We start from the raw sequence: 26,826 nt of genomic DNA on the forward strand, positions 1-26,826 counted from the left end.
CGCATATTTATCCAAACTACTATTCGAAAAGCAAAAAAAACATCCACCTCTAGTCTCCGATCGAATGATCGTTTGGCTTTCGACCATCGAATATTTCGCATAAAAATGATAGGAAAAAAAAGTTATCTCGTAATTCCTCACGTCGATTCGCTTGTTCTCTCCACGATTCTTCTCTTTTGATCTGAAAAATAAAAAAAAAAAAAAAAATTAATAAAATGACTCAACTCAACTCGAGGGACACGTATATGTATGTATATCCTCCGGGAGTCCTTGAGGGTCGTAACTGCTGCCGCTCTTACCTCTTCTTCTTCTTCTTCTTCTTCTTCTACTCGTTGACCGATGAACGGGGTTGGTTCTCCACCGCTGTTACGAAGCTATACGTGTATTGAGTATAACCGGACCAATGAAACGGGCTTTAACGTTCACGATCAGAAAACGATAACCGATGGAACACGTGCCCGACTCTGCAACAGAAATAAAGAAACAAAGGAGGAAAGGAAGGAAGAATAATTAATAACCGTATGGTTATGCGGCGTTTATGCTTTATATCACATATTCGTATACATACTTGTAACTTCTGTAGGTATACGAACGAGTATTATAAATTTTTTTGGTTTCGCATTCTACGATATACATACTGCACGTATATATGTACCTTTAATTTTGTATCTTCTTTTCTTTTTGTTTCTCTCCTTGTTTTGTTTTTGTTTTTGTTTTTGTTTTTTTCTCTTGTCCACCCGGTGCAGTTTATAATTTACGACATCGGCTTCGCTACGACGTACGGATCGAACATGTTCGCACGGTTCCCGCCCTAATGGGATGAATCTTTGTTGTGGGTACCGTTGAATGAAGGTAGTTCAACTACATCGCCGGTGCTGAATATCATCCAGGGGAATATTGGTAGAGAAAGAGAATGAAAAAGAGAAAAAGAGAAGAAGAAAAAAAAAAAAAAAAAGGGGGGAGTAGAGGAACCCGTAAGGTTTGCCGGAACCAACGGGCAACGGCGCAACAGAGAAACGTGTAGTCGATCCAATTAATGTAGCACATGACGTTTCCTATACTCACGAATACACACGCACACACACATTTATACACGAGCGTATAGCCATTTACACATATACACATATCTATAAAGATATATATATATACATATATCTGTTGTAACGCGCCCAGGGGAATCCGAAATTTATTTTTGCTTTTTTTTCGTTTATCATTTTTTGTCTTTCGCTCCTACGTTTAAGTCGAAAACCACATAGGTATATACATACATATACATATACGCGTGGCGCGCGAGCCATGCCAGACCCGATGAGATTAACGGCTAATTACTCTCTGTCTTTTTAAATCTATAATTTTTTTTTTTTTTTCCCTCTCCTTTCTCTTTTCCTTCTACAGACGATACTCCAGATGCGCTTCCACGTACGATTTCCGATCGAACCTCACATCCCAAAACATCTTTCCGCAGAGAGAAAAGATTAAAATCTCTCCGAATATATATGATTATAACGTATAAAAAATATAATCTATAATTAGGAAAGATTTATTATTTTTTTCGTCTCTTATCCAGTGCAGTTCATGATGTACTGCAGATTTTCGACTTTAAAATAAATTAATCCGCACCGCGCTGAAGTTAAAATCTGATTTATTAGCGTGTACGTACGCCGTGTTGAATCGTGATATAGCACGATTCCTTCCGGGATTTCCTTACATTACGCAATCGAGGCCATAATTTATTGTTCGAGGTGGGTCGGCGGATCGGTAATCGGAAAAGTCGCGCTTTAGCCGCCGGCGTCAAAACTCGATACAATATACGGTAAAAGCGGGGGCGAACGGACACATGGCACGCGTACGAAATAACTACGCGACGTTACGTAGCGCATCGTGATCGTCTAAAAACTCACGTCTAGATTTTCCTATATATATATATGATAAATATATGCAAGTTTCGAGCGTTTTCGTTTTCATGAAATTTTTCAAAATCTCGCCTCATCGAACGATCCGACTCTAGTGATATCTGAAAGAAAATTCTTTTGATTTTAGGCCCCCCCCCCCCCTCCCTAAAAATAAATGTCCGCGCGTCGATTTTAACCGTAGAGAGGGGTTGGTCGGACTCGTGCCTCTGGCACGAGACCACCCTGACACCGGATCGGTTAAAAGACAACGAACGGTGATGGTAGGTAGTGTTGGGTATATGGCCACGTGCCGAAGGAACGCGCTCTTCAGCTGAGAACACCAGTTGGCAGTCGTGCCCGTCTACCCGAACGAACGGAACCAACGAATAAACGAATCAACGAACGGACAACACCTTCTCGCCATTATTTTCGGATGGGTACCTTCCCACACTTACTGTGTATATATATATATATAAATACATAAAAACATACACAGAGATACACACGAGTGCATAGGTTTACACAAACCTGAAGTCGTGATATTTTTGGGCTCACCCTCCGTTATAATCACCCTTACCAATTTTTTGGTTTGCTTCAGTTTCGGTCCGTCTTCTTTAATTTTATTTCTCCTCCTCCGTCGCTCGTGATGAGTTTATTCCGAGCGGGGCTTGTTTTTTCGGACACCGAAAAAAGGAAAAAAAACGCATGAAAATACAATATCGGATTACGTTGTTCGGAATTTTTCCGATACCGATCATTTCGGGAGAAACGGGGACGAATCGAGAAATTTGGAAAAAAAATTCGCTCGGCCACGCGACGATCTCGTGACCCGATACGTCGTTCGATATAAATTCGAGACGATGATAATTGGGATAATTTATTAATTTCTTACGACGTACTTCTACCGCAGCGACGGAGGTAAGAGGAACGGAATCAGGAGCAACGGCGATTGCGGCTTTCGGCATCGGGCATCACCCCGTTGGACCCGTGGGCGCCGGGATCGCTGTTGATCTTGCGAACTTGTGTATGGGATACATACGTCTCTTAAAACGGGATTTATAACGCAGCGCTTTCGATTTGGACCGGTCCGGATTCCGCGCCCTGTAAAAAGAAGAAGAAATCAAAATAAAAATGGAAGAAATAAAATAATAAAATCGCTCGGTCCACCAGTAGGATATCGCGTGTGCGTGTGTATCTCTACGTGTGTGTATAACTGCTTTTCTGCTACACATTGCCATTATAAAATAACGCGTTATACGCACATGTGTGTACGTCATTTATTTGTGTATATATAAAGCACGTTTAATTGCAAACCATGTAGGCATTATGCCCTATAAGACTAATATGCACATACATATCGCTCATTTGTCAAGAAAGCGCAGTTAGCGTACGCCGAAGTATGCGAAATTGATCTTTCGCCTTACCGTTCTCGAGAAATACGTAAGTATAGATATATATATATCTGCGTATCGATCGAAGTGTTTCTCGAAAATAATCACCGATTTACATTTTTCTTTTCGTTTCATTATCATATTTCTCAGATACGGTGCATATATGTATGTATACGATATTATGTCGAATCGATATCGCAGGCAAAAAACCTTTGATTATGCAATTTTTGTACAAAAAAACTGCCTCAAAGTAGATCGAATGTGTATAGCAATGAAATTCAACGGCAGCAGGAGAATTCGACGGAATCGGTGATCATTCGAATTGAAAAATTGTATTTTTCAAGTGTCACACTTAATAAATAATTCATAGATATATATATATATATATAATTTATAAATACGCACATATGTGGTGCGAATTTCAGTGTCCACTTTTCATTAATATACCGACACCATAAAATAAAATGTACGAATAAATTGTCACCAAAAAAAATAGAAATATACTAATGCCTTTCTTTACATTACATACACATGCGTTATATAGGTATATACATGTACCTATGTACATATATATTTACGTGCCTATACAAGAATATAATTTTGCCACGGTGCTGCATCAGCAAAGAGATCTTTGCAACACCTGCTTCACTCGCAGTTTTTTCGCTTCCTTTTTTTTTGTTTTTGTTTGTTTGTTTGTTTTTTATTTATTTATTCCTTTGGAGTTTCGGAACTCTTTACACCGCGGGCACGAGACTCCTCTCCATATTAATTTGTCACCAACCAGTCCGCCCTATTCCTTAAGCCGCAGTGTAATATCACGTCCGCGATCACTGTATGCACACGTTTAAGCTGTTGTATAAAAATATACGACACACGCGACTCCTGCATTCGCGATAACTTTCACCCTTCAATCCTGCACCACTTTTTAGGATTTCACCGCACGCACAGATGTTGCCCAACTTGATCATTTGTCATGCTATGTCTCACTACGAGCGCGTATCAGACTTTTCAATTTTCTAACCCGCGATGCAATTCTTCGATCAATTTCCTCCCCTTGAATTTCCTCGAAAGCGGATTGCTCGTTTTTTTTTCTTACCGTTAGTTTTCTACGCTCAAACTCATGCGTAACGCGGCAAACTTGTATTCCATCGGACGGGGTGGTGTTAAACCAAGGTTTTTCGTGTGAGCCATTGCGTCAAAAAGTACAACGCGTGTAGCACACCTATATACCTGTCGGACTCTAACCCCCCGGCAATTAAATGCGCATTACCGCTCCGACTGCGCTCCAAAGAGCTAGTCTAGGATTGTGTACACGTGACACTTTTTTCTCCATGAACGTACTGTACACGAATCGTAGTTAAACAAAAACGCTGCAAGTGAACAAGTAGAGAAATAATTAGCTCCTCCGAGTGCTGATTAATTTCTCCTCGTACATTTCGTAGATATTTATTTGAAATCCGGGCGTTTCTTTTTTTTCATATTATGCGACTCCTTTTTTCGGTCTTCGTCCTTCGTAGGGTTGTAAATAAATTATTGCTTCCCATCCGATATTTATATATATATATATATATATACCTGACTATGAAAAATAATTTTACGAGTTATTCCGACATCAAAGAGATGGATCGTAGTCGTAACGCGGATAAAAGATTCGACGATCACACACGATTTAGGGATGATCCGATTGTCGCTATACCTGAATTAACGTGTAATCTGATGATATTTGATTCAGGTATGTAGACTCCCGCTGCTGCTTGATATTGCTCAATGCTCACGGTGTAATTCTAATGCCCTCCCTCCCCTCACGTGAAGTCGCGTGTCATACGGAATAAAAGAAAAATAAAGAATCGAATTTTAAATAACACTAGTTAAACACGTGCGCGCTTGTAATATAAGTTACCTACGAGGTACGCTACAGATGCCCCCGAATTTTTTAAATTAATCCTCGACACCGACGAATAAATGGATCGATCGAGCTCACAGATTCGGATTCCCTCGGATCAAGATACGTAACGGTGAGCGATCAAAATTTTGCAAAAAAAATCAAATATAGATTTTTACACGAAAAATTCAACGGAGAATACCTTAGGTTTTTCTTGGGTTTCGGGGTGCGGAATTAACATTCTTTTCTTTCCATCTATCCCATCAAATAAATGAAATTCTCCATCCCTTGCATGCGGTAAGCGGAGGTTGATTTTTCTATACATAATCCAACTCTTATAACTTCGGGGTGAATCATCCCCTGGGATTTCTGGGTGTTTAGGAGAGACGGAGAGATAGAGAGCGAGAGAGAGAGAGAGAGAGAGAAAGAGAGAGAGAGAGAGCGGAGCTCCCCGGGTCTGCCGAAGCGTGACAAACGGGGCATGAGGTGATGGGGCAGTAGGGGCTTGTTCGGACCTCGGGTCAAGCACCGGAAGTGTTTTGGCGTAGGGGCATCGGGGGTGTTTGGGGTGCTACGGGGTTCCGGGGTTCCGGGGTGCCGGGGATGGACAACAAATTAACCGGTAGATCCATCCCTATGTACATTACACGTTATATGTATACCCGTGTACCATATATACTATATGAATAACTACGGGTGTGTATCACCCCTCCGCGAGTATTGCGGCCATATGCCGCGCAGGTGAAGAAGAAAACGGCCCTCTATAGCCAAAGCAAAACCAGCGGCAACGAGCAAAAGCAACGACGACAGCAGCGGCGCGCGTTCCGATCGAGAATCCCCATAGGTACTTACAACATGGTAGCCATGTAAACCTCCGTAAGTATAAGTAACAGATAATATATGTATACGTACATAAATTAAATATACACACACACGCGCGCGCACACAATGCTCCGCTTTCTCTATTATTTCATTACGGTACTTTTTCAGCGAACTTTTGATTTATTAAAATGAAAACGTTAGAAAAATGGGGGGAGAGAAGGTAATCCGATCGACGGATCGATCCATCTTTTTCGCGATTTTTCTGGCTGACGCACTCGCGCGATGCGACCCGCTCTATACACTCATCGCCGGAATACCGAAGTAAATTATATAAATCGCGCGAATTTCTGCAAGAAAGAAAAAAAAAAACTGAGCCCTCGATTCGAAACCGGAATACATCACGTGCGCTGCACTCGTCGAAGTCGCTATTTAATGTTACAAAATACGAACGATTTCTGAAAAAGTTTATTAGATTTCATCGATTTTCTTTCTCCACCCCGAATCCTCGAAAGGAATTCACTGGCCGATGAAAGAGGAGAATCGAATTTCCGTGCGAAAATCTGATTCCGTACAAACGTATACGCTTTTTCTATCCCGATATTTTTCTTCGTCACACGGCGTACAGGCATCGATTTAAAATCTATGAACAAAACTAATAATCACATAGCGCGGTTACCCGATGACGCTAACGGGTAAAAATGATTCAGTAGTCGGCCGGATTATTGATATAGAGAAACTGTGAGTAAAATGAAAAGAGGAGAAAAAAAAAAAAAAAAGCAAGCAAGGAGAATAATAAGAAAAAAAAAAAAAGAGTACGAGGGAGGGGTGTAAAGAAGAAGCTAAATAAGGATAGAAATACCCCGTAGGAAAAGGATCGGAGATACAGGTGGTTGTGAAAGGGCCACCTGCGCGGCATGCGGGCCTCCGACCGAGGACTCTCCCGGTATAGCGAAGTACACTTGCATGCACCAGAAAACAGAAGAATTTCGAAGCGCGAGTGTCTCCGAGTATCAAAAGAGCAGTTTGCTGGAAAAGGATGATCAACCACGCGAGCAACGATGTATATTTACTACATACGTACAACACTCGCATACGTAGCCGCGTATTGACCGCATATACCTGTACACACACATATTTACGCGTGTGTACTTTAGATCCGCCCCGCCGGGTCTTCATGAGCCTTTATAACATGCCACGAAGAGTGTGCATATCGCCGATTGAACGTTAAACGTAGACTCGAGCTGCTGTTTTATCGCTTCGTTTCCGACTCGATTGTTACACCTTTAATTTTTTCAACTTTTTTTCTACAATGAATAATTATTTTGTATTATTGTTATTGTTATTATTATTATTATCATCGTCTGCGCTGCGCTGCGCAAGTGCATCGTTATGATTGGTACATAAATACATGTACACACGTACAATATATGTACAATATTTGAAAAGATGTGCGTCACGCATATCATCCGTAGAATACACCGTATCATAATTACATGTATAAACGTTGGGTGCTACTGCAGCCGCATATACAGAGTGAAACTTTTATTCACTATGTATATCTCAATGTCTGTAGTACCCGATGTACATATTCAATATTCACCATTCAATCTTCGATGTACGTACGTACCCATGTGTGTTTGGGTGATCGTCGTTATTGTTGAAATTTTTCAAAAAATCATTAAATCGAAGAGTGAGATAGTGAGTCGAAGATTTTTTCTTTCTTACGATCATTCGTTTTCATTTGAATGTACATAGAAAAAAAAAGAAAAAATCGATTCCGTGACGGGATCGGATTAGTATTTGACTTTCCGACAAAAAAAAAAAAATTGGTAGTCAGAAAAAACATTCGGATTTAAAACTACCGCGGGCTTTGCTTCGGGAGAATAAAGACGCAAAGCGGAATGAGATAACGGTCAACAGGTGCGGGTCAGGGGCTCGGCCCACCTACGGTCCTATATACCTGTATATCCGAATGTACGTACGCTGATTTTAGATATATCAGTCATCCAGACAAATTGCTACGATATATGTACGATGTATTCACCCCCTATAAAAATATCAAGAAAACTGTATACCTGCGATTATATTCGACTTATAGAATCACGTTTATCGAGATCGATGTACGATTATGAGACATCAAAAATTCTTTTTACATTCGTCTGCGTGTATAATAAATCGAGGAAAAATCCTTCACTCATTTCTATTATTACCTTAGATTCTTTATTCTCAGTACCACCCACATCCGAATGATTGAGAATTTTTTAGAATAAATATCAGATCGTTCTTATGGATGATCATGGATGATTGAAAAAAAAAAAAGATTATTTCCCCCTCACGTCTCGTGCGCAGGATATCGGCATGTAGTATAATTCGCGGTTATAAATTAAATTCAATACCGGGGGAATTTTATTGGCGGTAGACGCCTCTCGTGTGCCTGTATTATGGGATAAATTCTCCTCATCGGCTCGTCAAATGAGAGATATCTGATACCAGATTACAGAAAGCGCACGCTTTTTGCTTGTCAAGTATTAAAAAGTCGAGCACGCGCGCGCACTCGCGCGTTACTTTCAGATAAAGAACTGTACCATACGTTCCCGGCAGTACCATACCTGTAATGAATACTATAAAATGTGCATCGAGGCGATCGAAGGAGGAAGAGAGGTGAACCGAAAAAAAGAAAAGAAAAAAATAAGGAGAGAGAGAGAGAGAGAGAGAGAGAGGGAGAGAATTTTTAAAGAAAAATTGGTAGGTAGAATCATCAGCCTCGGTGGCGTGTGTATACCTGAGTTAATCCCCGCTCGGTTGTAATTGATCTGATACGACGACCTCGTCAGGTACGCAGGCGGCATGCCGTAAGGTAAATTGCATAAAACGGCGAATCCGCTGTGAAAAAGGATAAAGGCATATATTTAATAAGTATACAGCCATAAAAGAGTTCGGTTAAAAGAACGGGTTGTCCAACACTGATCCGATCATCGTCCTTATCTCTGCAGTCTGCAATATATCGGGAATTACGGGTGTAACTGAAGATCAAACTATATCGCATCACGTACGCGAATTCAGAAATGCGCACGCGTCCTGCATTTTCTTTATTTTTATTTTTTCAACGGACAATTGGGTCAAGTGTATGATAATAAATAATTCGCGTACCACCACCACCACCACCACCACCACCGCTACCGCTTCCTCCTTCTCCTCCTTATTCCGATACACGGTATAGCTTTTATGTGGATTGCTCGTACCTGTATTCATGTACATTTTAACTTCTATACGCGAACGAAACACTCAGCTGTCTCTCCATTTAAGCGGACTTCTCCTCCTCATCCTCTTTTTTCTTATCTCTGTTTTTCAATTTCTTTTATTTTACTTAATTTCATTTTTTTTCGTTATTCATTGCTCGAGTATAACGTATCCGTGGTTACAGGTACCCGGTAAGTTACAGGACATTCATTTTTATGTCCCTTCATTCTTTGCGCCCGGTTATGGCGAGACACGCGTTCGTATACTTCAAGTAAAATACATATACCGGTCGATTTCAACCATCGAGGAACGAATACTTTCCCCGCATCCTTTGATAACTGAAACATTTTATTTGATCGGAATAATTGTTTCTTCATAGATTTTAAAAATTTATCGAAAATGAATATCACAATGTGATTTTCTTCGTACTTCAAAGGGACACATATATCTTGTTATTAGAATCCGTTGTACAGACTGATGATATCAATTATGAACGTCATTTTTTAGCAACGAATCTGTATTAGAAATCATTCAGAATGAATCTCGATCGGGATATAAATGTGATGCATTTTTTAAAATTATATCCCAATAGATGTAATATCTTTATTGAATCTGGAGGGGCTAACAAAATTCCTGCGATATCGTAATCTTTTGCAGATTTTTGGAACGCGTTGATAGACACACGTATAGAAACGACTAATCAGTACCTGAAATTGTGTATCTGGTTTCATAAGCGTGGCATGCAGGCGTTAAGGGACAAAGAAGGGTGATGTCTGGAGTGTAACCGGGACTCCTGCAGTAATAGGGAGAGTTGAAGGGGATGACTTCGGGTTTGAAGTTAGCTGCCGATGACGGTAGGCAGCTGGCGCAAGGTGCCCTTTTCCCTAGGAATGTGCTGCACTTCCAGACTTCTTCAATATTATACCGAAGAGGTGGGTAGATGGGATATGGGCTGCACGCGCCGTTTCGGATCGTATAAGCGCAACTGCATCACCGCTATTTCAAAGACCGGCACGAATAGCACTCTTTCTCTTCCCCGACTTTTCGTCCATCCCCCCAGCTCCCTTTATTACAACCGATTGTCTCTAAAATCTAAATGCTACCATCAATTCACTAGATTTATTTCAGAGATATACACCCAACAACCGGTGAGGAGCGACGTGAGGTTTGAAAGAATTTATTTTCTTTCTAATTGTACGCGGCGGTCTATAGTGGGACTCAGCACGCTTTTCTCCCCATACAATTCAAACAGATAAGCCAGAGACAGTTTAGACTACTAACTTCTTTCGATATGTGTACGTTTATGACAGAATATAAAATATCCAACTCTGCAGACCCGCAATTACACAATACACATATCCGTATATAACGATTAAAAATTAACATCAGCTGTAATAACTCTCTAATTACGAAGACAGACAGGTGAAGATAGTCTTCGAACTAACGTATCCTTCTTTTTTGCATGTTAATAAAGTCAAGAGACTTTTTCGCTGCGAATAAGTATTCAAATGGATTTTCTTTGCGCGCCTTAATATCTGGCGACTGCACTGTATATGCATCGAGTGCAATCATCTCATCGATTGCACTCAAATTGCATCAAAGCAAGGTAACGCCATCGTACGATTATAACGTGAATCAAAAACTTGCATCCTGACCTGAAGTACCGACCAGTTGGATATAAAAGTCCCTAAAGTTTATTGTGGTGATATTTTATTGTTTAATGCTGAGGGCAGAGGAATATAACTAAATGTTAAAATTTTATTCGCCTACATTCCGATCGAACGGTGATTTTTAATGGTAGTAATTGGAGGCTATTGAGATTATTTGTTAATTCGCGAGTAAAATCAAAGATGCGAATATTAATATCGGTGTTCAATAAAAATATAAGATAAGCTGATCATCGACATGCGGTTGTGAAAATAGAAGTGGGGCCCCGGGAGATCGCACAATTCTTATATTTTTATCCTGGTGGTTCAGGAAAGTATCAAAAGTACGTATTGCATATTATGCATCTCACGTATCGCTTTGTAATTTTACTAATTATAAAAGTGAACTACTCTCCTCACTTTTCAAACCCACGCCTACACCAAACCACCAAAATCTCTTGGTGAATCTCAAATCGATTTACTGATACTATTTTAGATACCAATACCCTAAATGAATGTACGTACAACTGTCATCGAACAGAAGCTTCACTTTGAATTATTACAATATTCGACTCTTGTATAATTCCTACATTGATCGGTCGAGGTTTCTAATAATAAACAAACAATTACCGTCGCAGGAATAAAAAAGAGACAAAGAGAGAAACACCAAATGAAGTAAAGCTGGCTGGGAAATAAGTCTGAGACCCTGGTTGGTGGGTGAATGAATGGTGTTGCAGATAGACTCGGTGTGGGGTTGGGCGTCACCCCCGCTGCGCCTCCAATTAGCTGGGGGGTCTCGGGGCGCCCCGGGAAGTGCAGGGGCAAGTGCGGGTGCCCAAGCCTCACAAAGAATGGGCGAAATGGTGGTGGAGCGAGCTCCGTCTCCTCTACGCCTTGGCCACACCTCTGAGAAGCACCCCGGAACTACCCTGACGGAACTAAATGTACTTAGACGTCACAGGGAATTATGCGATGTTGTTCTCAACGTCGGCACCAGAAAAATATTTGCCCACAGAGTGATTCTGTCTGCCTGCAGTCCCTACTTCAGGTAAATCAAAGTTTATCAATCAATCAGTTTCTATTCTGATGCAATATCATCCATGTTTATATTTTTTAAAACTTTCAGGGCAATGTTTACCGGAGAATTAGCAGAGTCTAGGCAGACGGAGGTGACGATCAGGGATATAGACGAGGTGGCCATGGAGCAGTTGATCGATTTTTGTTACACCTCTCAAATAATAGTTGAAGAAGCTAACGTGCAAACTCTTTTGCCAGCTGCATGTCTCCTTCAGCTAGCTGAAATCCAGGATGTTTGTTGCGAATTCCTGAAGAGACAACTAGACCCTTCGAACTGTCTAGGAATACGCGCTTTTGCAGACACCCATTCCTGCAGAGAATTATTACGCATTGCTGATAAATTTACACAGCATAATTTTCAAGAGGTTTGTTGTCAAATTTCTTACCCAATGACAGAAAATATCTAAGCCATTACTATATATTTTTATGATAAATCAGGTAATGGAGAGTGAAGAGTTTCTTTTGCTACCAGTCGGTCAACTGGTGGACATCATATCGTCTGACGAATTGAACGTAAGAACAGAAGAGCAAGTTTTCAGTGCAGTAATGAACTGGGTGAAATACAACGTAACGGAACGCAGGCAGCACTTAGCTTTAGTACTGCAACATGTCAGACTGCCTTTACTAAGCCCAAAGTTCTTAGTAGGAACTGTAGGATCAGACCTACTGGTCCGTTCAGACGACGCATGTCGGGACTTGGTAGATGAGGCTAAAAATTATTTACTCTTACCACAAGAACGGCCCTTGATGCAGGGGCCAAGAACAAGACCAAGAAAACCAACTCGGAGAGGTGAAGTTCTCTTTGCAGTAGGTGGTTGGTGTTCAGGGGACGCTATTGCTAGTGTGGAGAGGTTCGATCCTAACACAGCTGACTGGAAAATGGTTGCACCGATGAGCAAAAGAAGATGCGGAGTTGGAGTTGCCGTTCTCAACGACCTTTTATATGCAGTGGGAGGCCATGACGGACAGAGTTATCTAAATAGTATCGAGCGTTATGATCCACAGACTAATCAGTGGTCTTGCGATGTTGCTCCAACGACTTCCTGTAGGACTAGCGTAGGCGTAGCGGTATTAGATGGATTCTTGTACGCGGTCGGAGGACAAGACGGCGTACAGTGTCTGAATCACGTAGAACGGTAAGTAAACTGTAATCATCCAACAAATACTGATTAGTAAAGTCCATGTTTATTCTATTCAGGTATGACCCAAAGGAAAACAAATGGTCGAAAGTTGCCCCTATGACGACAAGGAGGCTTGGAGTAGCAGTTGCCGTTTTAGGGGGTTACTTGTACGCGATCGGTGGCTCAGATGGTCAGTCGCCTTTGACTACGGTAGAAAGATATGACCCTAGACAAAACAAGTGGTCACAAGTTTCCCCAATGTCAACTAGACGCAAACACCTTGGTTGTGCAGTGTTCAATAACCTTATATACGCGGTAGGCGGTAGAGATGACTGTATGGAGCTCTCTAGTGCCGAAAAATATCACCCGCTAACTAATTCTTGGAGCCCAATTGTCGCCATGACATCTAGAAGAAGCGGGGTGAGGATATTATTGACATTTGAACAAGGAGTTGAATATTCCTCTATCAAATTTATAGGTACTTATCCATTGATTTTATTCAATAGGTTGGCTTGGCTGTAGTAAACGGCCAGCTGTACGCCGTAGGTGGATTTGACGGAACAGCGTACCTGAAAACTATTGAAGTTTATGACCCTGAGCAGAATCAGTGGAGACTATGTGGGTGTATGAATTATCGACGATTGGGTGGTGGCGTTGGAGTGATGCGAGCCCCGCAGACTGAGAACTACATTTGGTAGCTCAGGCCCCCCCCTTCAGCTCCGCAAGCTGAAAGCCCCGGAATTCCCACAACCCCAACTGCACCCCTTTCTGTTCCTATCGCGATAACAACAACCCGAAAACGCTATCGTCGTTCCATGAGCATCATATAAGTAAATAACTACATAATCATATTGAAGAAATAAGCAACCGTGGAAGCATTTATCATCACCAAAAAACTTAACTGCGTATGCAAGAACAAAAAAGAAACCCATATATTAGGTATTAATTGTAGCTGCCTAAAAACAAAAATGAAACAAAATAAAAACATAAAAAGCTCATTAAGTATAATGAAATAAATAGCGAAAAAAAAATTATCAACTCGAAGGGTGTGTAAATAATTTCTTGAGAGCAATGGCGATTAGATACTCACGTAATTACTCGGCGCGCTGGGTCTATCAATACTAAGTATCGTTTCCGATTATCAAAAAAAAATTATGTTCACATCCGTAAAAAACTCACGCGTGCTGTCCTTATTTATTTTCATACAGATACACCCTTTCCACCCCACCATTCTTAAGTTTTTTTTTCTAAAAATATCTTGAGACTCTACCCTGATATACTTTTTGATCAAACTCTTTTATACTTCTGTTTTCTATTAACATCAATGTGAAAGAAATAGGCGTATCTATTTGGCTAGTTACTACTTTTCATTAGAGAAAAAACAAAAAATTCTTTCATCGGTTACCTTGATTATAGACATAATCTGTTAGATATTATTTTACGATACCAGATAAAAATCCAAGAATCGTACTTGGCTATATTTTCTGGCCACCAAAATTGACTAACAAATTAGCGCTTATTTTCTTTGAAAAAACATTTGGATGCACCGTAGATATTAACGTTCAAAGTTTTACCATTATACACATTTAGCTGTATCTCGTTGATGTGATCTATTGCTGTTAACACTACACATGACATCACAAGATATGTGAAATACATATTTATAACTATACATTGAATCAAATTGTTTTTAAATTTAGTGAATTTAACATTAGCTTAATTATTTGAATAATTCTCATTTTCTCTCTCGACTGAGACACAGCAATAACTTCAATAATTACGTTTCACCTGCACAGGATTTTCCTTGTCGACTAATTGCTGTCAATCATAATACTCAGTGAACTGAAGAAAATTTTTTATTATTAGGCTTGCGTTGGTTGCCAGATATAAAACAGAATAAGAAAAAAATATATATAAATGTGGCTGTCTCTGCTTGAAAAGCTTGAATTAATTTAATTTACTAGGGGGAAAAAAATAGTCGTCAATCATCTGGAAAAAATATTGTTTCAACAATTTCAAAGACTTTGAAAATTTTTGAACTAATTCATCTGATCAGAAGTCTTGATGTAATTGAGATGATTACTGACTTTTAGTATGTGTTTTTAGTTGAGTTAATAATTTCAACAAAGCTTTTACCGACTACACGAGCTTTTTCTTGCGTATTTCTAAGTTATTTTTTTTATAATTTTTTTTTTATTACTATTACCCGATTATTATTTTTTTTATATTTCAAGGCCTGTCGAAGCGGTCGAAGGACTTGTACAAGGCGTCTACAATATGCGACATTTCTAATTATCGTCTAAAAAACGTGGATTGTGAACAAGCGTTTTTAGTTCTGTATATATTGATAAAACGTGTCCAAAATGTTAATGAAATATATTTGTTGAAACTTAAAACGTCTTGATGATATTATGAATTATTACGAGCCTTCAAAATCATTATAACAGTCACGATGTGGGTAAATAATTAGAAACGATATAATCAAAATTACAAAGAAATTGATGGACGTAAATATTTTGAATCCTGCGCCGTATTTTGACTAATGTGGACGATGTGGAGTTATAGTTGTGGACCATCGAAAATAGATAGATCTGTTCTCAATGGTTGGACGGTGGTTGTAGGGGGAGTTTCTTATCTTCCTAACGAAAAATTCATAATTTTTGCGTGCAAATGGCTACCGATTCAGTCAAATGTCAAAATAATCTCGGTGGAACTCATCAAGAGCACTGTTCAAGTAATAACATAATTTTATCTAAGGCAATTCCCAAGACGAACCACAATTTTTGCGCTCACATGAAAATTCATATCACGTAATCATCCTTTTAAATTTTCTGTCAACCTTTTCTAACCTACGGCAAATTTTGTATAGAAACAAAAAATTAAAACCTTTGGCTCTTTGAATGACACCTGCCCAAAATAACGTCAATTTAAGGGTAATTGGGCCTCAAACCGATCAAATTTGTAATCTTTCAGACGCGCTTGATGTTTCCATGGATGCGAGGACAGATCCTGGAGGCATGGAGTAGTAGAAGAGGCTCGCGAGAGGACGGGAGGCATTCATCTACCGCCTCAACTGGGAGCCCAGGAAAGCCCTCAGGAAACTCTAACAACGCTATGCTTGAGTCCTCACAACTAGACACCAATAGTTTCTCTATTAATATCATCAGGTTGCATATTTTGAGAATTCATTTGATATCAGAAATGAGAATATACTCATAACTTTTTTCTACAATTCTTGCAGCAAAGAGGGAAATATCCTAGGGGTCAATGTCAGGCCAGATTTTACCATTGAAAGGATTAAAACGGTCGCGATAAAACATTTTTATAGACAAGACCCTACTAGACTTACTTCACGTTTTAGATTAGTTCATGCAACAAAGTTCAAATTGCTAGTCGATGATAGAAAACTTGAGGATGAAGACATAACAAATTCTGGTAAATTTCTCGGTACTATTAAGCAAATTTATTCCCTGAGCAACCATTTTAGTTTCTCACAATTTTGTTCTAGATGAATTAATGCTTGTTGAAAACAACCCTCCTACAACAAATGAGAACTTGACAGAACAAGCGTTACAAGGTCCCAGTGAAGAAGTGATCGCTCAAATAACCGCGGAAATACCGCTTAAAAATCTTAAACGACCTGTGCCTAGTATCGCAGACTCTGAAATCGACGTACGTCTAATTAAATATGAAGTTTTCAAATGATGTCAAAGTCTATAGTAAGGCACTAATCAAGTGAAATTGACAAACAGTTTCAGAATGAGATACGAAAGATTCTTATCACCCTTGTACAAACTTCAGCAAAGCTATTAAACCATAGTCCTGAAGCAACTAGAATTTGTGAAATTATTAAGGAAAAATGGGAGGCAAGAAACAACCGGGCAAATGATCCTAAGGCCGTTAAATATCTTGTAGAAATGGGATTTTCAGAAAAGAATGTGCTGAAGGCACTGCGTCTCTACAAGTAAATTTTATACTATACTAAATTCACAGATTTAATTCATTATTATCGCAATCCTCATGTTACTCAATTATTTTCAAGTATGAATATATCGGAAGCACTTGAGTGGCTTATAGACCATGGAGATAGTCCTGAGCTAGAAGATATTGAATTCCCGTCTCTGGATATCCAATTAGACATGGATCCAGGGGGGCCTAGTTCGTCAGGTTTATCGAGTAGAAGGAAGAGCCTCAAAGGCGCATGTATGGATTTATTGAAAGGAGGTAAAAAAGGAGACTAATCTATTCCGGTTGTTGAAGTACAGAATTAGCAAAAACTTATTATAAATTCAGGGAACCTGAGCTCGAAGAGGGAACCGAATTTAATAAACATTGTCACTGTGCTTGTGGAATCCTTTCGACAAAATAAAAAGCTGGAATTTAAACCAAATGTGAGAATCATGTCGTCTCTTCAAGAAATGGGTTTTGAAGAGAAGAAAATCAATGAAGCACTCCGAGTCACTGGCAATAATCAGCCAAATGCGGTAAACTACTCTCAATCTATGACAACAGTCAATGCTCCTTAGAATTACAATTTCTCACGAATCTGAATATTTTCAGTGCCAATGGCTGTTGGGTGAACGACGCCGCAGCCTACAGGACTTAGACGAGGGATTAGACCCAGATGGACCGATCTACAAAGCGATTATGTCAAACCCCCACATTCAGCTAAGCCTCACCAGACCTACAATGTTACTTGGTAAGCTAGTCCATTAATAAATTCATCAGAAATCAAAGCATTATTGCAACTTCAGGTTTTCAAATTTTTTAGTGTATCTTTCTATGCTGGAGCGTCCGACAGCTGCAGAAACTTGGATCAATGATTTAGAGGCTTCACCAGTGCTAAGTCAAATATATAGGACCTACTATGATGAGAAACACATCATGCAGGATACCACTGTTATTAACTTGCCCAGTGGCGCGTTAAAGTTCATTTAGTTGATAAAAAAAATTATTTAAGAAAGAATCAAATAAATATAAATTATTGTTAAACTGTTCAAGCTAGTCGTTATTCAGTTTGTTAACAAATTCATTAGCGTTTTGAAAAATTTTAGTCGTTAGTGTAAAGACACTCCATTGTCAATTAACAACAAGAAAGTATATAAAGTGCTTGCTTATTAAACTTATTCGAGACTACCCCAATTCGTCCACTCAAATTTGATGGTATCACGTATTCGTATTTGCACGTTTACGTAACTCGAGATTTAAAATAGGGTTTTTTGGGAACGAAAGTTCATTCGAAACGTAAAGCGCGGCACTCAAGTTTACTGTCTGAAGCAGGCCGAATGTCAAAGATCACGTGCTGTTTTTCTGAATTGTCTGAAGCTGCACAACGATCACAAACCATCGACGGCGTGTTTTGAACTGTCAACTTTTGTTGAAATTTTGCACGAAAATAATGGTCTATTATTTCACGAGTGATGGTAAGATTATTCATCGTAATGACAGCTAACAATTGTTATTATTGGATTATTAGCTCACTCTGTTATGAGTATTTACCATGATCTTTTTTTCCATTTCATTTGGAGGTTAAGTTGAATTGAAAATAATTTTAATTGAACAATTGTTTTAGTGGTGCAGCCCCCCGTGACGCTTTTCATGGGTCTTGACAAATTTGAAAGTGAGTCGTTTGTCCGATTTACAATAATTTTACTTCTCATACGTAAATTTTCCTGCAAACAGGCCTATTGTTTATGAATTAGGTTGAGTCTAAATATTTAATACACGTGACTAGTCCTCTTGAATAAATTTATAAGATCAAACTAATTCCAATCTTTTTCTGTAAGACGAGGATCTCATAAAATGGGGATGGCCAGAGGACGTTTGGTTTCACGTTGACAAACATTCTTCCGCTCACGTATATCTGAGACTAAAGCAAGTATGTTGGACCATTTTCTAGACATCCAAGCATCGAAAATATGTTTACAATCTTGCTGTGATTTTGACTACAAATTGAATATTTTCTAGGGTCAAACAATAGACGATATACCTAGCGCAGTTCTCGAAGATGCTGCACAACTGGTAAAAGCTAATAGCATCGAGGGAAACAAAATGAATGATATCGATGTAGTTTACACATTATGGTCAAACTTGAAAAAAACTCAGGGCATGGAGGTAGGTCAAGTTGGTTTTCACAAAGAAAAAGATGTCAGAAAAATGCGGGTCGCAAAGCGACTCAATGCAATTGTTAATCGTCTAAACAAAACTAAAAAAGAGGAACAGCCTAATTTCCGGGCAGAACGAGAAAACAGAGACCGAAGTGAAAGGGAGGATAAAAAGAAACTCCTCAGGGACCAGAAAGAGAAAGAAAAAGCTGAAGAAAAAAAGAGGCAGGACGAGGCTGAAATGAGGTAAAAGACACTTGATAGCCTTTCTCTCTAACAAATTTAGAAATTGTTCGACAATTTTGTTGCATTGATTTTAGGAGCTACAATTCATTATTCAGTTCAAATAATATGACGACGAATACGGAAAATACTGGATATGATTCGGATGACTTCATGTGATAAAGCTGTTGAGATTCTAATGATAAATATTATGTTACCTGATATTAACACTAATTGATACTTAAGTGCGCCTATTACTGTGTAATAAAAACCAAGAACATCCCAACTATCATAGTTTTCGGTTATTCATTGATTTAATTTCCTAAATTTGTTAAGTCATACAAACCTCATAATAAATTAATGTTCACGGCATCGAGTGCGTCAACTATCCACTCCGGGTATTCTTTATCCGGGTAAAGGTCGAGTATAAATTTCTGAACAAACTGTGGGAATCTTTGCTCTATAATACTTGTCCTGATGTCCCGCATCAAGGTCAACTGAAAGTTGATATTATGTACAGTCAGTAAATGACAAGCCACAGTTTCTTGTGTTACAATTTGATGTAAATATGCTCGGGTGTAGTTTTTGCATGTCGAACAACTACAAAACTCATCTATTGGTCTAAAATCATGTTTGTACTGCTGCTGCCGCAGATTCAATTGGCCTGTTCTGATCAAAGCACAACCGAATCTCTGAAATTTTAAATCAATGAAAACTCATGAGAATAGGTAGGATTTTATGGGAGCTCACAAAATTCTTATTTACCGCGGTTCTGCTAGGAAAAACGCAGTCGAACATATCAACTCCCAAAGCGCAGCAGATGACCAAGTCAGTCGCGAATCCAACACCCATCAAATACCTGGGTTTGTCTTTGGGCAAAATGTTTGTCGACAAATGTACCATTTTCCAAAATTCGTCTTTGCTTTCCCCACCACTGAAGAGTTCGAATGAACAGATTGCAAATAAACCTAGATGATTGAAAAAGCTATAAATGATGAGGAAATTACCTCAAACCACCAATAGCAAATCCATTGACTTTCTTAGACATCAATTGTCTAGCACACTCAGTTCTCAATTCTGGACTCAGTCCACCCTGAACTATTGGAAAAATGTTTTGCTCATCTGGTCTTTGGTGAGCGGTGAGACATCTGTCTAGCCATCTAGCAGTTCTAAAGAAATGAATTAATGATTACAATCAAAAGTAGATTTTTGAGGTCATTTTTCCACATGACAAATCAATTCAAAATTACCTATGCATTGCCTCTTCAACTCGAGGACCAGTAGTTGTAGTTTGAACAACGTCATCAAGCTGCATCATTATATCTGCTCCAATAGCGTTTTGTATTTCAATGGAATGTTCAGGAGTTAACATACATTCAGATCCTAAATATTTGGGATTACCAAATAAATCACTCAAAACGTGTCGCAGTACTGATCATCTTTCTTACAATTAGAAGTATTACCATCATATGGAGATTGGAATTTAACACCCCGTTCAGTAATTTCAGCAAGTTGAAGTAGAGATACCATTTGAAATCCACCTGAATCGGTAAGCAGCGCTCTATTCCAATTCATAAATTTGTGCAGACCACCTGCTTTCTTCATGATTTCTGGTCCCTGTCATAGTCAAAGCGCATTATTTGCGTTCAGATTCAAATAACTCACCCTTGAAACTATGGGTACTTAAACTTACTGGTCTTGTTCCAAGATGATATGTATTGCTTAACATTATTTGGCAGCCTAGTTTCTTCAACTGCTCAGGCAGTAGACCCTTGAGAGTACCCTAAGTAATTCACAAATTTAGTTACACAAATAAAGTGTAAAAAGTTGAAACACCAGCTTTTGGTAACCCAAGGCCATTATACAAACACACGACAGAGTAATTTTCCTAGGCTTTTTACCTGCGTCCCAACCGGCATAAATACTGGTGCGTCCACGAGATGATGAGGCAAATTGATTACCGAAGTTCGCGCTTTAGATGTTTGGCATTCCGCGATAATTGTGAATACTGAAAGGGGTGGTTTTTTCGGCGATATCGTGACATGCTCCTTCGCGCCCATGGACTTTAGGTCCATGTTCGCGCTTGAAGCCAACACGTGGTATTTATTTCACAAGTGCGTGGTTAACGATGTGTTGATCGTGACGAGGAAGTGTCGAAGCACCTCGATTGGCCCTATTTTGGCCATACGCTAAAAATGGCCACTGCACATTGTCGCCACCAATCCGAACATCTGTCAAACGTAGCAGAACATTTCACCAGAACGTCAACAACTGACATATCTCAACTTGTTGGCGTTTTGTTGGTGACCTTTGAACCTGTAATCTTTCAGAAAGCGAAGAGATAGTCCAAATATATTTGAGTGTGGCTGGTGAAAATAATTGGCTTTTGGAATCAGTTACAAAGTGTCGATTGTAACGACATCAGCTGTCCCCAATTAATTGCTTCAACAGTTCAACGTTACTCAGAAGTTGCGTCATTCAAAAATTAAAAATGGTTCGTGCATGGATAATGGATGATCTGGAGACAGATCAACGTCTGGAGCATTTCACAAATCCTCCAGAATTTGTGTCATTACCTGATCTCTTTAAGAAAACAGGTGTCGAATACTTCAAGGTTAGTATCTGAGTAGTTGCGTCAACAATAACTTATCGTAAAAACTCTCTCAACAATCGATCGCATGATTATAAAATTAAAACAATTCATCACCCTGATGATCTGCCACCCTCAGATTAACCATCAAAACTTTGATTCTGATGTGACTTTAACCAACCTAAAGGAAGCCCGAGGATACTCTTATGAGGATGAAATCACATGCTCTAAAGAATGCCTGCAAAACTACGAGGAAAAGGTAATTATCATTTGTCGACTTTTCTCCATTTTCCTTTTATAGAGATGTTCACTAAAATATGCAACAGCTGAAACATTTCTTTACGGAGCATCTCCATACCGATGAAGAGATCCGCCTGGTTCTTGATGGTTCTGGGTATTTTGACGTAAGAAATCATGACGAGAAATGGATTCGTATTGAGGTTGTACCTGGAGATTTGATCATCATACCAAGTGGCATTTACCATAGATTCACATTGGACACAAAGGTGATAAACACTAAATCAAATCTCAGAATCAATATAGTTTTGTGATGATTCTAATGTTTATGATATTATTTTTTTTATTCTAGAACTTCATAAAAGCAAAGCGGTTCTTTATTGGAGTTCCAGTTTGGGAGCCTCATAACAGACCCGCCGATAATATGGATTGCAGGAAAGAGTATCTAAAGCGTCTGGAGCACGGTTTTGAGGTTCCAGCTAATTAGAAGTAAAACATGAGATACATGATCATAATTGATATTATAATCATCAACAGTGTTTTATCGATTTTAAATGTTTACGAATTATTTACTTGTTATCATTAAATGTTATCCGAATATTATATTTTTATACAAGTTTTACGTTGATATATAATCAATAATAAAGACGAGATTCCTGAAAAGAGAACAAGCATTTGTTAATTAAATTCATAGAACACGAAACCTGGAACATATGGACCAGTAATAAACATGTCAAAACATGAAATCGGAAACGGACAAACAAGTATAACAGACACATCATTATTATATTGGGTGAAAATTTCTGCAAAAAAGATAAAATCCAGGGTACCGCCACGTCATGTAACAAACTAGGGAGGGAGACTTAAAAAACTAAAAAAAATACAACGACTCTAACGCCAGCGTACAGCATCGCGTGGACTGGCAAAAAAGTCGAGGAACTTTGACTACACTCACCATCGTTGCCAGGACCAAGACCGGACCCGAGCCGGTTCCCAGGTCTCGGGGGTCTTGGATTTTACCCGGATGTCTCTGCCTCCCTGATGGTACGAATGCTCACAGATATTTGTATGCACCGATTATGCACTTCAAATCCACCGCGGAGATGCACGAGTTGCGGCAAAAATTCAAAAACTATTCACAATGGCCACTGGCTTCGATTTGTTGCGTCCACTATCACCGGTATCACCACTATTATATGTTTTCTTAAGTCAATCATACAGCCAGATAAGTTAGAATTGTTCAAGTCATTATGAGGTCGAACGTCACTTACTTTAGGATCCGATATTACAATGAAGTTCTGAATTAACAACCAATTTAGCGGAGAAGAAGTAGATAATCTGAAGTTCAACGTCGAAATAGCGTCGCCGCGAATACCAAACAACATGGCCGACGACACCGCACCAATCAAGGGTCGTGTGGAGGCGCACTGGATCTCACGTATTCCACTGACTTTGATTCGACGTATCACCATTTTCAATGTGTTCGATTCAGCGACTTTATACACGTGAATGAGGCAAAATACTTTGGTTCATTATCACGAGATTCAGAATGCCGTATCATTAGGTATACTTAAGTTCACAGCGAGACACGGAGAACAACTACACGATTCGAAGTTCGACGTACGACTGGTCCCGCCGCGAAAACGCTCTGCGCTCATAGCGCACAACATGGCCGACGACGACGCACCAATCAGGGGGTGCGTGAATCCTTGGTCGCATAGAGGCGCGCTAGATCTCGCGAATTCCACTGACTTCACTTTGATACGATGTTAAACGTATCACCATTTTTAATGCGTTTAATTTAGCGGCGTTATACTCGTAAATGAGCCAGGATTCTTCTATTGAATATTTTATCTTTTGAAATCCTTTAATATCAGGTACAGAATAATCAGGAGCCGCGTAGAGGCGCGCTGTGCGTACCCCGCGACTTCCATTGATTTTGATACGACGTAACACCATTTTTAATGCGTTCAATTCATCGGCGTTATACACGCAAATGAGATGGGATTCTTCTATTGAGTATCTCACCTCTTAAAATCTCTTAATATTAGGTACAGTTGAATCTACAATAATTACTCACTTGGAGATGATCTAGACGATTCGAAGTACGACGAGCAAATGGCGACGAGCGCCAGCGCTCTGTGAGGGGTGGTGAGGGGTGTCTACTTAGGGCGATCTGATCCAATGTCGCGTCAAGTTTTGTTTTAACCAATCAGATACAACCACGACCAGAGTGTGAAGAGTTTTGCTTAAAACGTCTGCTAGTATGGCAGGGTCTCAATTAGCCAGGATATTTCTAGTCAATTTAGTATTATGCGTATTTTTTGTGTTAGCTGGGTAAGTCGCTTAAAATATGATCAAGCTTTCTGAGCAAGAAAAATAATATGGCACTCTCTTCAACTCAACCCAGTAGCAAATAACTCAACTTAACCTATGCGCCACATCCTCCAAGGTATTGTTGATTCATCCAGGTTTTAAAAAACTCTTCTTTGCCTTGTTTGCAGGAGAGACTTCTACTCGATCCTTGGAGTGTCTAGAAATGCCAACACCCATACTATCAAAAAGGCGTACAGAAGATTAGCTAAGGAATTGCATCCAGACAAGAACAAAGATGATCCTGACTCCTCGCAAAAGTTCCAAGACCTGGGTGCTGCCTATGAGGTTCTTTCGGACACAGAAAAAAGAGAAATGTACGACCGCTGTGGAGAAGAGTGTCTCAAAAAAGATGGCATGATGAACAATGCTGATCCATTCGCTAGTTTCTTTGGTGATTTTGGTTTTCACTTTGGAGGAGATGGTCAACATCAACACGAGACTCCAAAGGGAGCTAATATTGTAATGGACCTCTCAGTCACCCTAGAAGAATTGTACAGTGGAAACTTTATCGAGATAACTAGAAACAAGCCGGTGATGAAGGCGGCAAAAGGAACGCGAAAGTGCAATTGCAGGCAAGAGATGGTTACCCGTAACTTGGGACCAGGTAGATTCCAAATGATGCAGCAAACTATTTGTGATGAATGTCCCAACGTCAGGCTTGTCAATGAAGAACGAACCCTAGAGGTTGAAGTTGAACCAGGAATGGTTGATGGGCAGGAGACAAGATTCACAGCTGAGGGCGAACCACATCTAGATGGAGACCCAGGGGATTTGATAATAAAGTAAGTGAGAATTGACAGAAATGCATCTATGAAAATACTCATTGTTATTTTGTTTAAACTCATCAATTAAAATGGCTGTTATTTATTTTAGAATACGAACTCAGCCGCATCCTGTGTTTGAGAGAGTTGCTGACGACCTTTATACAAATGTCACGATATCGCTGCAAGATGCGCTAGTTGGGTTTACAATGGAAATCGAACACTTGGATGGACACAAAGTGACTATCCAGAGAGACAAAGTAACTTGGCCTGGAGCTAGAATCAGAAAGAAGGGAAAGGGTATGCCAAATTATGAGAATAACAATTTACACGGCACTCTGTACATCACGTTCGACGTAGACTTTCCCAAGTCTGATTTCTCCGAGACAGAAAAAGAAGGTAAACTTTCAGTTTTAATTATTCTTATGCTCAAATTTTATATGTGTGAAAATGAAAAAAAATTAATCGATCTGAATTTATGTTATACCAGAAATCAAGAAACTTCTTCGACAAGATTCTCTGAACAAAGTGTACAATGGACTACGAGGGTATTAGCATAATAACACAATTAATGAATAATGAAGAAAACACAGAGTAAAAATGAATTTGAAAAACGATCAACTAAACAAATGACTTTGCAGAACAGAAATATCTGATGCCATTGACGAATCTTTGGTATATTTTCCATTCTGTAATATACAAAAAGTCATTCAAAAAGGCTCAACCCGAACCACAAGTCGTCTCATAATTCCTAATTCATAAACGTTATTCACTATTTCAGTAATTTTGCGTTAGTTAATTCCGTCGCAGTTCGTTCTACTTCGACGATCCGAATAAAAAATAAAACAGCATATCGCGTGACTACTTATTCATTGCATTATCAAAACATCGACTGCGTTGCGTATGTACGGTGTGAAAATTTAATAATTGTCAGATGAAAAGTAAATTGAAAATAGAACAGATGATGTTCAATTGATTAAGTTATTATATTCAATGAAGTGTGAATGATTAAATGATGTGCAGAAAATCGCCATCATTGTAGACTAGATAATTTTTGCATTTAAAATGTACAACTATATCATAGCATGCGATGCCTGAATATAAGTTGTAATTATTAAAAAAGACAACAAAACAAAAAAAAAAAAACTGTTTTTTTCTTACACCGGTTTCCACATTTCCTTTTCATGTTCTAATTGTTCCAGGCACAGAATTCAGCGGGTAAGTAAAATGAATAATCATACTATTTCTGTCTTTCCGCATACTCTGTACCGAATAACTGGCAACCCAAAGGGGGTGCAACAACATTATATACATTGTTCGTCGCACGTATTCACGTATCTTCAATTTATCATTGAAATTGATTTTACGTATGTTGACTGAATATAATTATTGGCTACGAATATAACATCACATTAAAAAAGCTTGATATTACGTTATTAGAAAAGCGAACTTTTTGTACTTATTA

At 39.2% G+C, this 26,826-nt stretch overlaps 6 protein-coding genes and 1 long non-coding RNA gene across 9 annotated transcripts; 5 read left to right on the forward strand and 2 right to left on the reverse strand.

The window, feature by feature from the left end:
• Window positions 1-254: 254 nt before the first annotated feature.
• LOC125501790 lies at window positions 255-10,824 on the reverse strand. The gene is made up of 3 exons (XR_007279451.1): window positions 8,770-10,824; window positions 656-2,993; window positions 255-464 (listed from the first exon to the last, which is right to left on the reverse strand). It is a non-coding gene; the product is annotated as an uncharacterized LOC125501790 (long non-coding RNA).
• Window positions 10,825-11,008: 184 nt separating this feature from the next.
• Window positions 11,009-15,467, forward strand: LOC105688048 (kelch-like protein diablo). Of its 2 annotated transcripts, none has more exons than XM_012404073.4 (6): window positions 11,009-11,217; window positions 11,512-11,921; window positions 12,000-12,315; window positions 12,389-13,086; window positions 13,149-13,491; window positions 13,578-15,467. In XM_012404073.4, exons 2-6 carry the CDS (start codon window positions 11,599-11,601, stop codon window positions 13,767-13,769), a joined length of 1,872 nt encoding a protein of 623 aa, XP_012259496.1. In that variant the 5' UTR covers window positions 11,009-11,217; window positions 11,512-11,598; the 3' UTR covers window positions 13,770-15,467. The 2 variants fall into 2 exon arrangements, with proteins under 2 accessions (XP_012259496.1, XP_012259497.1); XM_012404074.4 differs by having other exon boundaries at window positions 11,010-11,217; window positions 11,611-11,921.
• A 144-nt stretch (window positions 15,468-15,611) lies between these two features.
• On the forward strand, window positions 15,612-18,207 carry LOC105688049 (ubiquitin-associated domain-containing protein 1). 2 transcript variants are annotated; one of them, XM_012404075.4, is made up of 9 exons: window positions 15,612-15,805; window positions 16,045-16,238; window positions 16,313-16,506; window positions 16,580-16,743; window positions 16,824-17,035; window positions 17,114-17,295; window positions 17,365-17,555; window positions 17,632-17,770; window positions 17,843-18,207. In XM_012404075.4, the coding sequence occupies exons 1-9, from the start codon at window positions 15,614-15,616 to the stop codon at window positions 18,007-18,009; spliced, it is 1,635 nt and encodes a 544-aa protein (XP_012259498.3). In that variant the 5' UTR covers window positions 15,612-15,613; the 3' UTR covers window positions 18,010-18,207. The 2 variants fall into 2 exon arrangements, with proteins under 2 accessions (XP_012259498.3, XP_012259500.2); XM_012404077.3 differs by having other exon boundaries at window positions 15,727-15,881.
• Window positions 18,208-18,363: 156 nt separating this feature from the next.
• LOC105688053 (coiled-coil domain-containing protein 25) lies at window positions 18,364-19,683 on the forward strand. The gene is made up of 5 exons (XM_012404081.4): window positions 18,364-18,494; window positions 18,644-18,691; window positions 18,858-18,949; window positions 19,039-19,421; window positions 19,496-19,683. The coding sequence occupies exons 1-5, from the start codon at window positions 18,470-18,472 to the stop codon at window positions 19,575-19,577; spliced, it is 630 nt and encodes a 209-aa protein (XP_012259504.2). The 5' UTR covers window positions 18,364-18,469; the 3' UTR covers window positions 19,578-19,683.
• Window positions 19,684-19,692: 9 nt separating this feature from the next.
• LOC105688050 (queuine tRNA-ribosyltransferase catalytic subunit) lies at window positions 19,693-21,472 on the reverse strand. The gene is made up of 7 exons (XM_012404078.3): window positions 21,299-21,472; window positions 21,091-21,180; window positions 20,861-21,014; window positions 20,648-20,780; window positions 20,405-20,566; window positions 20,163-20,331; window positions 19,693-20,089 (listed from the first exon to the last, which is right to left on the reverse strand). Exons 1-7 carry the CDS (start codon window positions 21,470-21,472, stop codon window positions 19,745-19,747), a joined length of 1,227 nt encoding a protein of 408 aa, XP_012259501.2. The 3' UTR covers window positions 19,693-19,744.
• A 405-nt stretch (window positions 21,473-21,877) lies between these two features.
• LOC105688054 (acireductone dioxygenase) lies at window positions 21,878-22,892 on the forward strand. Its single transcript, XM_012404082.4, has 4 exons — window positions 21,878-22,011; window positions 22,127-22,246; window positions 22,314-22,493; window positions 22,577-22,892. The coding sequence occupies exons 1-4, from the start codon at window positions 21,889-21,891 to the stop codon at window positions 22,709-22,711; spliced, it is 558 nt and encodes a 185-aa protein (XP_012259505.2). The 5' UTR covers window positions 21,878-21,888; the 3' UTR covers window positions 22,712-22,892.
• A 1,509-nt stretch (window positions 22,893-24,401) lies between these two features.
• LOC105688051 (dnaJ homolog shv) lies at window positions 24,402-25,969 on the forward strand. The gene is made up of 4 exons (XM_012404079.3): window positions 24,402-24,561; window positions 24,729-25,382; window positions 25,474-25,760; window positions 25,852-25,969. The coding sequence occupies exons 1-4, from the start codon at window positions 24,491-24,493 to the stop codon at window positions 25,914-25,916; spliced, it is 1,077 nt and encodes a 358-aa protein (XP_012259502.2). The 5' UTR covers window positions 24,402-24,490; the 3' UTR covers window positions 25,917-25,969.
• Window positions 25,970-26,826: the final 857 nt, after the last annotated feature.

The sequence above is a fragment of the Athalia rosae genome, chromosome 7 (genome assembly GCF_917208135.1).
Source record: "Athalia rosae chromosome 7, iyAthRosa1.1, whole genome shotgun sequence".
Classification (NCBI taxonomy): Eukaryota; Metazoa; Arthropoda; class Insecta; order Hymenoptera; family Athaliidae; genus Athalia; species Athalia rosae.

Coding starts and splice junctions, on each gene's coding strand:
- LOC105688048 (XM_012404073.4), top strand. CDS start 11,599: ATGGTGTTGCAGATAGACTCGGTGTGGGGTTGGGCGTCACCCCCGCTG. Junction 11,922..11,999: donor GCCTGCAGTCCCTACTTCAG/GTAAATCAAAGT, acceptor TAAAACTTTCAG/GGCAATGTTTACCGGAGAAT. Junction 13,492..13,577: donor TGACATCTAGAAGAAGCGGG/GTGAGGATATTA, acceptor TTTATTCAATAG/GTTGGCTTGGCTGTAGTAAA.
- LOC105688051 (XM_012404079.3), top strand. CDS start 24,491: ATGGCAGGGTCTCAATTAGCCAGGATATTTCTAGTCAATTTAGTATTA. Junction 25,383..25,473: donor CCAGGGGATTTGATAATAAA/GTAAGTGAGAAT, acceptor TATTTATTTTAG/AATACGAACTCAGCCGCATC. Junction 25,761..25,851: donor CTCCGAGACAGAAAAAGAAG/GTAAACTTTCAG, acceptor ATGTTATACCAG/AAATCAAGAAACTTCTTCGA.
- LOC105688050 (XM_012404078.3), bottom strand. CDS start 21,472: ATGGACCTAAAGTCCATGGGCGCGAAGGAGCATGTCACGATATCGCCG. Junction 21,015..21,090: donor ATCATCTTGGAACAAGACCA/GTAAGTTTAAGT, acceptor TGACTATGACAG/GGACCAGAAATCATGAAGAA. Junction 20,567..20,647: donor GTTGAAGAGGCAATGCATAG/GTAATTTTGAAT, acceptor TCATTTCTTTAG/AACTGCTAGATGGCTAGACA.
- LOC105688054 (XM_012404082.4), top strand. CDS start 21,889: ATGGTTCGTGCATGGATAATGGATGATCTGGAGACAGATCAACGTCTG. Junction 22,012..22,126: donor CAGGTGTCGAATACTTCAAG/GTTAGTATCTGA, acceptor TGCCACCCTCAG/ATTAACCATCAAAACTTTGA. Junction 22,247..22,313: donor TGCAAAACTACGAGGAAAAG/GTAATTATCATT, acceptor AATATGCAACAG/CTGAAACATTTCTTTACGGA.
- LOC105688049 (XM_012404075.4), top strand. CDS start 15,614: ATGTGGACGATGTGGAGTTATAGTTGTGGACCATCGAAAATAGATAGA. Junction 17,296..17,364: donor TATGGATTTATTGAAAGGAG/GTAAAAAAGGAG, acceptor TTATAAATTCAG/GGAACCTGAGCTCGAAGAGG. Junction 17,771..17,842: donor CAGACCTACAATGTTACTTG/GTAAGCTAGTCC, acceptor CAAATTTTTTAG/TGTATCTTTCTATGCTGGAG.
- LOC105688053 (XM_012404081.4), top strand. CDS start 18,470: ATGGTCTATTATTTCACGAGTGATG. Junction 18,692..18,857: donor GGGTCTTGACAAATTTGAAA/GTGAGTCGTTTG, acceptor TTTTTCTGTAAG/ACGAGGATCTCATAAAATGG. Junction 19,422..19,495: donor CAGGACGAGGCTGAAATGAG/GTAAAAGACACT, acceptor CATTGATTTTAG/GAGCTACAATTCATTATTCA.